This window comes from Symsagittifera roscoffensis, chromosome 7, assembly GCF_963678635.1.
Source record: "Symsagittifera roscoffensis chromosome 7, txSymRosc1.1, whole genome shotgun sequence".
Lineage (NCBI taxonomy): Eukaryota > Metazoa > Xenacoelomorpha > Acoela > Convolutidae > Symsagittifera > Symsagittifera roscoffensis.
Genome location: NC_087068.1, coordinates 5,008,249 through 5,020,840, shown reverse-complemented (window position 1 = coordinate 5,020,840; position 12,592 = coordinate 5,008,249). Strand labels below are relative to the sequence as shown.

The window sequence follows — 12,592 nt, the reverse complement described above, 5'->3', positions numbered from 1 at the left end:
AAGTTTTCTCTTATTTGGTAGCACTTTTGCTATAATCACGATCTGTAGCATTGGAAATATCAGAGATGTTCTCTGCTTTAATTGTGGTCAGTGTTTGTGATGTATTAATAAGCGTCCGTGGTTAGTTTGTGTGTCCCATAATACCTAGGTAGCAGGATCGAATCGAGGCTTATTTCTACTTTTTTCTTATTGCAGTTTATAGAGCTGCCTTTTGTCGTGTTCTCGCGAGTGTATTCAAAACGTTTGACTACCTGTCAATTTATCGTAGCTATTCGCAACGGTTTGCGAAATATGCTTTTGGTTTTTGCCTATTTATTTTGTCCTGAAAATTGGTTATCTGCCGTTTTCTTAGCCTATTTGAGTTTTTGTTTTAAAAAATTTTTCAACGTTGTTATAGTGTCTTGAAATTTAAGACGGTGAGCAAACTAACTTTGCTGAACACATATGGTCTTCAAAACAAAAACGAAAAATAATGCATTTAGTGATCACCGGATGCATAAGCATTTCGAAAATTGACGATATGTGAACATTAAGATAGTTTTTCTCATAGTGGCAACTGTGCTGCTGTTTTTTCATTTTCCTCAATTCTCTGAGTTGCACTTCTGCGGCTGAAATAATTCATCCTCCAAAAATATGTTCCACTGATTGTTCCTGCAGTTAACGTCATGCAGCACAAGATAAGAACGGAATTGTAAAATCCAACAGAACTAATCAAAAAACCACCGCAAATTGCACTTCCACAAAAGAGCCCAGAGGCAATACACAATATGTACATGACGGACGCTTCACTCGTGAAATCTTCGTCATAAAATGGAGCACTTGCCTGATAAACTTCAATTATAGTCGGAATAAATGTTGAAAAAATTGCAGCGCATGAAGAACTGATGACGAACAGCAAGATTTCAAGTAAAGTCAAACTGAATGTTGAATTATCTAAAAATTGAAAGAGGTAGAGGGTCGAAAAGCCCAATGACGTCATGAGAACACCAACAAACTGATAAGTTATGATGCCAAAACCCCGGTCAACGAAGTAGCCATATAATGGAGAAATTATGCTACGTGCAAGTGATAAAGGAATCATGAACAGACCAGATCTGGAGGAGGAAATTCCATACTTTTCTAGTAAGAAAGGAGAAAACGCCGACATAAAGAAGCCCATTGTCGCTATCGTGAGAATAGAAGAAACAATGACCACACAAACCCCTGGGTTTGACATGAAGTTGAATGCCAATTGAGCTGAAAACTTGTCATTCGTTTCGCTTTCGGTCGGGTTTGATTTGGGAATAATCAACACTCCGATAACTGCTAAAAACACACAATAAAAACCCATAGTGGCAGTAAGATAGCTGCAAATGCGACCACGCATCTCCGGGAAAAGATCCATGAATATCGGCATGCCCGCGGAAAAGTTTGCACCAATCCCGAATCCAACTGCAAATTTTAAAATGATGGCTAGCGTTATGTAGACATAATTGTTGGTTGGAACTATAATTTTAAGCAGGCCGAATAAAATTTGGGAGAAACCTATCATTAACATGCCAGAAAGGGCTAGAGTTTTCTTGTTTCTAATTGGCAAGAGAAATATAAATAAAAGAAATGCAGATGTAATCTCGCCGACAGGAGAAGCACCGAAAATGATTCCATTCGCTGTCACTGACACGCCTCGCTCCTCGTGGTAGTTTGGAAGGAAGGGGCTCATGAAAAAATCGTTCAGTCCATTAACTGTGTTCATGCACATACCCACTATCAAAATAACCAATTTCTTATTACACGAAATATCGTCTTCAGCCATGTTCAATTAAAAAACAGAATATTTGCTCAAAAGAAAAGTTGATTAAAAAGCTGAATGATTGTACGGACTCTGCGTGTTTTCAGTTCATAAACGCACGCATTAAGTTCAGTTCAAAACTGTACCAGTTTGAGACCTTTCACATCGAAAAATGGTATAATAATGAAAATGAGTGATAGCTGTCTCTCTTTCAGGTTAAACAAGATTGTACGTTACAAGAAGAAAAAGACACCGAAAAGACCCATCAGCTAATTTCAAGAAATTTCAAACAACACATTGTAAATAATCCAAGATAATCTTGACTTGAAGAATATGATCTTTTGAATCGAAATTGTGAAATTACTCTCCCACAAACTAAGAAGGATTACGAGTAATCTCTAGATAATTTTAACTTTGTATAGTTTATTCTCTCCCAAAAGCTCCCAACTTTGAAATCGTCAGATCGTGTAATCGATCCCATGCCATGGCAATGATAGTGTGTGAGGACAAGCTCTCACTTGACCTCCAGCTTCAGGTCTACCACAACCTGACCAAATTTGGCTGCAATAGTGGTACCACGTGAAAGTTCTAGACGCAAACAAACGGCCTTGAGTCGCAAAAAAGAGCTTCGCCCAGCCAAATAACACAGTCTGGAATGTGGGGAAATAATACAAATGGACTAACCTCGACAGGACTGATAGCTCCTCTGCGATTCGCAGGAACTACAATTATTATTATTATAAAAGCGTACCAAAGAATATGATGGAATGTTGATTAGCCCGTATACGGGAGTATGTTTCGGTGCCTGTTAAGAAGCAAACGTTCCTTATTGGTAAAGAGAAAGAAGACTACAATAGTCGTTGAAGAGTAATGGTGCAACTATATATAAACGCTCTATATATGAATATTTCTGACGGATATAACATGCAACAACTATATACTATTTTAGCTGTATGCACTACTACTGCATACAAAGTATTTCCTTTTTGCTGTAGAATTCAATATTGAATTTACCATTTTGAAGACAGGTAGTTGAAAGATAAATAGCAAAACTGAGTCAGTGTGCAAAAAGAAACAAAAAGTCGAAATAACCATCGCGATAACTTGAAGTCATCTTGGAGCCAATTGTGGTGTATTTCAGTGCGCGTCTCGTTCACGTCATGAAAGCAACTCAATTGGACCCCCTATGCCGTGGAATAAACAAACCATATCATGCAGATCAAATATGTAACTTGTTGATCAAACTAGCGAAGTGTTTTTTTTCTCTGTAGAATGAGATGCAGTCGAGCAAGAGTGGCCCAATAAGTGAGAAGGAGTTGAGGAGACTGGGGGAGTTGGAGGACATGGTGGCTGAGCAGAGCAATGTCATGGCCTCCCTCAACTTGACCATACATGACTGCAAGCGGCAGACGGAGAGAGTGGAAAGAGAGGCCAAACAGACTGTGGACAAGATGCACATGGATCAACAGAGGTGAGGAGAGTAAATCGCGAGTTTCTTTCGACTTTCTGCATGAATTGTTTCGAGAAATGAGTTGATGAAAATTTTAAGCTCTAATTTGTTGGAAAAAAAACGTTGCTCCAAAATCTGTTCTTTCTAGATGAAATTTGGTGGGAATAAATTTATTTTTGAATAGATCATTTGTTAGTGTGTTCCGATACCCATGCTTTCCCGTTGCACCTTAGCTTAAAAATTATTTAGCGCCATCACAATAGTTTATTACAACCCAATTCTACAGACAACATAGAGCAGCACGCGGGAGACGCAAACGGAGAAGTTTTAGACGCTACAAATGAGTCGTCGGCTAATAGATTGAACGAAGGTTGAGATTAGACTTAGCGGGTTTGTCATTACGGACATTGGAAATTTCAGTCAACTTTATGGTTGCCTTACTTCGATTCGCTGCCGAAATTCAACTTAGACAAATTAGGAGACAGGCACAATCGATTATTTTTACCTTTCACCGAAGCGCCAATCAGCAGCGGGCTCTAAATAGCGCACTTGCAAGGATTGGTAACTGGAAGAGCTGAAGCGACAATTAAGGGCTCCGCTTGCGACAGTTATTTAGGTTGCTGATGGGTAGGTAACTAAGACTTTGGACGTTCATTAACAATTGTAAACAGCATTCATCAACTGTTGCTGTTTCGAAGACCGTGCAATCGAACCCTAAACACTATCCGAGTACGCTCAGTTTTTTACGGCCATGATTCACATACCAGAATAGCTGGAGTTTTCTTCCGATCAACAATCAAACATTATACTGAAATACGCTACGGAAAAATATTCTTTCAGCGAGCAAGAAAGTGGAACCAATTTCTTGTGCAACAGTACAGTGAACGATCATCTGAAGGATTTGAAAAAACAAATGGGTACCGTCGCTAGCAGAGTCACGTGAATGCGACTAAGATGCCGGATCCCGAAAGCTTAACAAGATGGCTAGCAAACTATTTAAGTGGCCGGCAATCCAAGAAGCAATTTAGGGACGTCCTGTCTACGTCGGGGATTGTGCGTACTTCTATTTACACGATGCACCTTAAAGTTCTCAGTGTCTATTTCGACTCAGCTCTTATTTTCTCTGAATACTGCAGACAATCTGCAATTGAAGACATGCGCAGGATATCGGTCCTGAAAGCACTGTCGGGTACAAATTGGGGCCAGTTGAAAGATGCTAATTGTAACTTAAAAAATTTAAATAAGAACAATTATTGATTACGCATGTCGAGCCTGGACCCACGCTGCCAGTGAGACTTCCTTAAGTAAACTGTAAATTGTGCAAAAAGCAGGTCTTCGGATATTGACCGGGTGCACTGAACTGAGCCCCATTGACCACCCAAGCTCAGAGTGCAAATTAAGTAATGTGAGAAATCACCATTAACTACTCGCATCTCAATTCGCTCTCAAAACTTACGTGCCTTCAAGTCCAATACTTTTGTTTCACACTCACCAGCCGCTAGCCCGAAAACTACGCCCAAACATTATAGAAACTTACGGTGAGAACTGGTTTTTAATGAGGCAAACAATTCCAAATCTTTAACTGATTTAGCCAGCTCAGCTTTCTTCTAAACCTGAATTTTAAAACGCTTCTAAACCACATTTACACTCAGAGAGTTCAAAATGTCATTGATGAAGCCCCCATCAAAAGTTCTCACGCTAAGGCCACCAGATGTCTTTTCAACAGAACTGACACTCCCCCGCTCAACTAGGAGCATCCTCGGTCAAATAAGATCCGGTTACAGTCACTACCGTAATACTTTTCAAATTGGACAGACCCGAACGTTCTCACCAACTGCAAACAAAGCTCAGCACACTACACTGAGCTACATCTTCTTAACTGTCCCAAAAATCCAACTGCTCTGATCACAATAGAGCTGTGGCTCCGGCCGATAGAGGTGCAACGTTCCTTGGACACGGCGAGCATACCGGACGCCCCCAAGAAAATAACAACACAGTATAGCGGCAAAACAACTGACCAGAAGAACCGAGGACGGAGTCAGACTGGCGAAAGATGCATACGATGAACGCACTTAACTGTTCGCATTTTGGATACAACACGCCAGAACTTCTTGTGACTTCAACGAAGGACACGGCGTGATGATGAGATGACCAAGTTTCAGCACGCACACACATAATTGACAACCGCTTGACAACAATGCGACACCCAAATACTGCATAAGGTGCTCGAAATCAGGGCGCAGTTCCCGTGAATGTCTATCAAAGTTTAAAAATGAGCTTTTAGCTGGAGGGGATAAAAATGTCTGGCGGGAGTTTAAATGAAAAAGAGTCCATGCAAATTTTGTCATTGTAGATATGAAACTATATTCTGCAGAAGATTTCTATGTGAGTTCTGAAATGTGATCTTGTTGTTTCTAAATCCAAGTGACGACCATTTGTTATTTTCATTTTATTGAAAAGGACACTGACTGAATTTAATATCATGAATTAGCTGGCGTACCATATTAGGTTTTTCCCCTTTTCAAGATTCGATGAACGAAGCTCAGACCATTGTATAGTTTGGAACCTGATCTAAACTATATTTTATGATTGGATAAATTAGATATTTTACCACTGTAAAGTATTTAATATTAACCAATCATGATCCATCTAACTAACAACCCACTTATTTGTAAGTGCTGAAATTACTTGTAATTTCAGCACCAGAGAGATTTGAATTTAACTTAGAAATTAGTTGTCTCTCCAAGAGAACTTCAGCAGCCGCAACAAACAAGTATGCCCTAGATCTATTGAGCCTAGCAGAGACTAGTTAAACACCCTGAGACTAGAAAGTATAAGAGTAAGATTAGGATCGGTATTAGACTAAGAAGTTGCACGAATCTATCCGGCCGAAAATAAGATAGCGTGACGAGCAGACGGTGTACCCTATCCGAAATTACTCTATGAGTTAACCACATCGGTTCTAACTCATCTGGTGCGACCATAAGTCTCGAATAAGACCTTAATAGCTTAGAATTAACCAAAAATAGATTAGAATTTAGACAAAACATTTTCAAAATGTTATACGATAATAATTTAATCGAAATGTCTCTACGACTCAATAGATCAGAGCCGATATTCCGAACGATAATAGAACTACCCGGAATTGGAAGAAGACCTCGAACAAGAGACGACATACGACAAAGTAGAAACTTACCAAATAGTTTTATGATCGTACGGCAAAAGCCAACACAAACTTTTATATTTAGAATCTTATTAGCAATGAATTTAGATTTTCATCTGCAAACATAAAATTTTGAGGTCAATCTTCATGATCATTTCAGGCGCTTAACAAAATTATTAATATACAATAACGATTGATAAAAAGATCTCAGATCGTTTTCTTAATTTCTGCAGTCTTATATAAAACATGTTTGAAAAATATTTATTGAAAATGACAATAAAAATTAGTAGCATGACAATAAATTGTTAAAAATCATAAAACCATCTGTTGTCCCAGCTTCATCGCCTAAATATAACAGCAATCATAAGCTCACTAATATCATTAAAAAACTAAATCTTTTTCTTAAATAAATTTAAACCAAATTAAACTTAAATTCACTTAATTTTAAAATTAGATCATCAAGGCTTATCCTTGGATCTCAATAAATTTTCTATTTCACTAAATTTAAAACCTGATCATCAAGGCCTATCCTTGGATCAAAAAGAACAATTTTGTTCTCCTCCACCCACTTAACAAGTGTCTAACGACCTCAAACGTCGCTTCACTATCCAACCCTTCCAAAAGACCCAAGACTAATAGAAATTTTTAAATAAAACTAACCATTCAAATTAGGATAAACAGTGAAGAACTTCGGTTATTCATCCTTCACTTGATCCCCCCTCTTACCAGACCCAGGATAAATCTTAGACTTAGTAAGTTTAAAATAGTATCTAACGAACTACTCGCGTTCTAATTATACCTGAACCTTGTGGATCGATTTACTATTCTCCAACCCTGAACACAATCACTACCCTTAAGTAAGATTAAGTAAGTTAACACCTTAGCTTATACTAGCCACGAGAAAGTAAAAAATCATTCCTCGGAATCGATATACTTTTCTCTCCAACCCTAAATAAAAAGACCCAGGTTAAGCTAACCAAAAAATCGTAAGGACTAACAGTCTAAGAAAATAGAAATACCTAACAACTTTTTGCATCCCTCATCCTAAAGCTTATGTCATTCAAAAATCTAGGAAATAAACAAACAATCGTTTTACACAACTGTGAGATAGATAACAAAAAATACGATCTTGTCATCACACCTCATACACAAACAGTTGGATACATTAGAACAAAACGACAAACAATAAAAAGAAAAATAATAAACAAACAAAGACAAATCACACGAAAAAGATTTTCAAAAAATAGAAACGCATTTTCAGAATCAGAAGCCAGCAATTTAGATGAACTCTACAAATTGAAAGAATCAATTGATAAAAATTGTCCCATTCACGATCAATTATATTTTTCCGATTCAGAAACAACTTCAAATTCATCAAAAAGAGGAAAAAGAAGAATAAAAAAGCAATACAAACACAAACCAGTACACTTGTATAATTGGAATCAACCAATTAGACACATCGATAGTTATATATTAACAGTCATCAAACGAAAAAATGAGCCACACTCAAAGTGACGATAGTCCAGATGACGAAGAGGTTTACCCCTTCCTCATAGATACACCCGATAATAGAGGGCAACATGATTTTTGCAAGAATTTACTCGTAAATTTGTTTTAACCCGGAATCAGTCCATGCAAAGCAGAATTCCTAGATGTGAAAATCAAAAGACAAATTATTGAACATTATTTGAAAGATATATGTAACTTAACACAACAATATGGAATCTACACCATAGAATTCAGCACACCAAATACGAATCATCGTAAATACGTAATTCAGACAGATGATCTTGAATTAGAATTTTCAAAAGTATTCTTAGAATATATCAAAAGCATACAATATCATAATTCACAAAGAGCAAACTCTATATTCACTAACGAAGTTTTTGCAATAATATATACCTATATCTCTATATTAGAAAAAACAGAATTTCAAAGTATCTCACCAACTGAAACATCCAAACATACAAAAGTACGACAGGAAATCACATTATTTTCAACTTTTCTACATATAATCAAAGAAAATTTCACTAAAGACGATGTTTCACAACACACAAAACATGACTTACAAAAAATTTTGGCATTGGTTTATAATAGATTATTTCACACATAACTTAGACTTAATTTCACAAGCAAGAAAAAATTTTAGACCTCAAAATCCAAATGATGATACTGCCATTACAGAACAATCAGACTACGTTTGGGACCCTGAATGGTCTCATCCTACATTTATAAATATCCCACAATCTATCTCAAGTCAAGCAATAAGTACAATATCTTACCACAGAGATTATGTAAAAGTAGTACTACTAACAATTGATGCAACACCATTAAACTACAATACATTTTTACCTGATACACGAAATAACAGTTTAATTTCGACCGTCATACACAATGAAAACCTTAATGGAACTAGAAATCTTACACAACAAGATATTCAAACACCATCACACTTCACCATCACACTTCATAAACAACAACAACTACACAACAAAGTATTTCACCAATACAACCAAATTTAACAACACCAAGAAATACAAATACTTCACTGGCACAAGTAATCTTACAATCAACAGTTAAACCTTCGGTTGCTCCAAAATATTCACATATGGATTATCAAAGATATAGACCCATGACAGTACCATCAAAACCACGCAAAATGTTCACAAGAAACACTTTTGCAGAACACAATTATAATTATGCACATTCGTCAAAAACAAACTATCCCCCACGAAAAAATAATAATCATGTATGTTCTCACTATTGGGATAACCCAATGACAACAACCAACTCAGTAAATTTTCGAACTAATTCACATCCTCCACAGGATCATAGTGAAAATTACCCATTCTTTCAACAAAATAAAAATAAAAAGCAAGCACCTCATCATACGGATTACTTATCATCTGATGATGATTATTTACAACCAGACATTTTTGCACCATATACCCAAGAATATCGCACACAAGGATCGCGACGACCTCATACATATAATAGAATTTTTTCTCCAAACCCAACAGATACACGAAATCAACAACCAATACATATGCCAAATCCAACTAATACACAATCTTTTCAACCGATTCAACCACAAAACCCAATGACTATGCACTCGTATCAACCAACTCAAATGCAAAATGAAATACCACTTCCATATTACCTTCAGCAACACGAAATAACAAAAAATCAACTTTCAAATTTTTCGCAAATGCCAAATGCCGCAGAATCACTACCAATGACAATGAATCCATACCTCATGGGTGGATCATCAATAACATCAAATAAACCACTGATGGTATTTACAGGAACAGATCCTAAATATTCTGTAGAAGATTATTTAAATGCAGTAAAAGCAAATTCAATTTTAAATATAGGACCTGAACCAATTAATACGCCACTACATCAAAATTGGATACATAGACGCACAGCATTGATACAAACCACCTTAGATGGCGCAGCTCAAAAATGGTTTTCAGTATTACCTATAGAAATAAAATCAGACTGGAAAAGATTTACACAAGAATTTTCAAAAATGGTTGACTCCGAAAGAAATAAACAACACCAAAGAGTTTTATGTAATGAAATTCGCAGATTACCAAATGAAACCATCAAATAATTAGCAGTACGTATCGAAACACTAGTTCGAAAAGCATATTCACTTAATACACATGACTATAAAAACACAAAAATGACAGAAATTTTAATGATGACCTTAACACCTCAATTAAGGAAAATAGCAATAAAAAAGAGAGCATCTCATCCTTCCTCAATTCGAGAGCCAGATTTAGATTTTCGAAAACTAGTAGACAAACTAGAGCAAGCGGAAATCACAATGAAACTTGAAGAAACAGAAAATCTAAAACTACAATATGTTAATCGAATTGAAACAAACACTACACATATAAATAACATACAGGAATCAGATACAGACCTAGTTGAAAAAATCACTGAAATACTAAATATTTATGAAAAACACCCAAATTTTAAAGGCAAACCATCTTTCAAAAAATGGTGTAATTATTGCCGACGATACGGACACAGTATTTCCGAATGTAGACAAAAACAACAAGATAACCAAAACAAACCTCAAAAGCATAAAGAACCAAATAAATCGTTCTATCAATATATGAAAAAAGATCAAAATCTACCACACAAAAATATATATAGTAACAACAGTTCAGGAAAACCACCTCCGAACAATACCAATTACACAAGAAATCAATCACCATATAACTCAAGTTACAGAGGAAGATCACCAGAACTAAGAAATACACAGAATTCTTCACAAAATAATTATAATCGATCAAATAGTCGAAATAACTATTCGAGATCAAATTCCAATGCAACACAATTTGTTTCTAGACCCAGTTCCCAATCAAACCCAAGAAATAAACACTATTCCAATAATCAATCACGAAACTCATCGTACAACAGAATTAGAAACTATTACATATATTCAACAATATTCAACTGTCTACGCAACATCAAAATTTGATGTTGGCAAAATCAGTTCATCACTACATCTCTCGTTAAAACCTGACGCAGTTTTCAAAAAACAAAAAACTAGTAAAGTACCAATTCATTTACATGACAAAGTAAACAGATTACTTGACATTTTAGAACAATACAAAATTATCTCACCAGTAAATAAAGAAGAACAACCAAAAGGTAACACATTTATTAACCCTGTTATCATCCTAGCAAAAGGAGAATCATTAAAAATAGTTTTAGACGCTAGATACCTCAATTTACTAAAAGACGAATCGAAATGCAATTGGCCTATTGAACCAATACAAGTTATTTTAACAAAAATAAACGGAAAATACTTTACAACGGAAAATACTTTACTCAAGAAAAACGCAATCACCTATTTAGACGATGTTTTTATGCAATCTCAGACAAAAGAAGAAATGTTTACAGTTTTAGAACACTATCATAAAATACTTCAGAACGAAAATCTGAAGGCCGCCCCCGATAAATCACACTTCTTTTTGACACGAGTTAAATTTTTAGGACATAATATAGAAAGAAACACAATCACTCCATTAAAATCACGCATTGATGCTATTCAAAAACTTCAACCACCAACAAACAAAAAGAAAATCCAAGAATTCCTTGGAATGTTAATTTTCTTAAGCAAGTACGTTTATAAAATGCAATTATATTTAAGACCGCTCTATAATATCCTCAGACAACAAAATATTTTTGAATGGACCACTGAACATCAAACACGATTTGAAGAAATTAAAAAACTTCTAACTGAACAAATTTCAAACACAATTCCAGATCCAAATCAACCATTCTATGCAATGTGCGATGCTTCAAATTTTGGCATCGGCGCAGCATTACTTCAATCACACAGTGGTACAAATAAAATGAACCTTATATCAGCAAATTCCCGATTATTCACTCAAGCAGAGCTACGACTCTCAACTCTAATGAGAGAATGTACAGCTATTATTTATACACTTACAGAATATGAATTTCTGATACTTGGATCAAAACATCCAACAGTTCTATTCACAGATCATAAACCAATCATTTTTCTCTTTACACAAAAGTCAAATCCCAATCACCAAGTTTATAGATTTCAATTAATTCTAATGAAATTTCCAAACTTACATATAGTTTGGACAGCAGGAAAGAATCTTGCATTACCAGATACATTAAGTCGAAATACACCACCTGAATTACTTACGCGAAAAACTACAGTTGAAATACCCAAAAATGTGAAATTTTACCTTGCAAAAGACGAAACATCACCCCGACTAGAATGCAAATATGCAGTAAAAACTGACATTGAACAATCACAAATAAATAACCTACAACATTTCCCACTTTACTTAGATTGCCAAAATAATCACTACAAAGTTGATCTACTAGGAACATCAACTTTCAAACCAATTCCATACTCACAATGGATAAAAAATAACACCCAACAAAAACGAATAAAACACCACTCGCATAAAAAAGACCTTTTTCCGTTAATTGAAAAAGAAAATTTAACTGATAAAATAAAGTTATCAGGACCACAACCAAATGATTCAAAATACACAATGAATCAAGTCTTTGACCTCCATGACCCACTTGACACAATTCCCCTATCTAAACTAGAAATTGAAAATATTTTTCTCCCTCCAACAGATATAATTACACTTGAACTTTTAAAACAATATCAAAATCTCGACCCAGTAATTAGACAACTAAAATC

The 12,592-nt window shown here is 35.6% G+C and overlaps 1 protein-coding gene across 2 annotated transcripts in view; it reads left to right on the top strand.

Moving 5' to 3' along the window:
* The window catches only part of LOC134851744 (centrosomal protein of 290 kDa-like), a 495,955-nt gene that overhangs the window by 451,364 nt on the left and 31,999 nt on the right, over positions 1-12,592 (top strand). For both annotated transcript variants that reach the window (XM_063867962.1, XM_063867963.1), the window contains exon 25: positions 3,040-3,239. In XM_063867962.1, the coding sequence (XP_063724032.1) occupies positions 3,040-3,239 (200 nt within the window). The remainder of the gene's footprint in view (positions 1-3,039; positions 3,240-12,592) is intronic.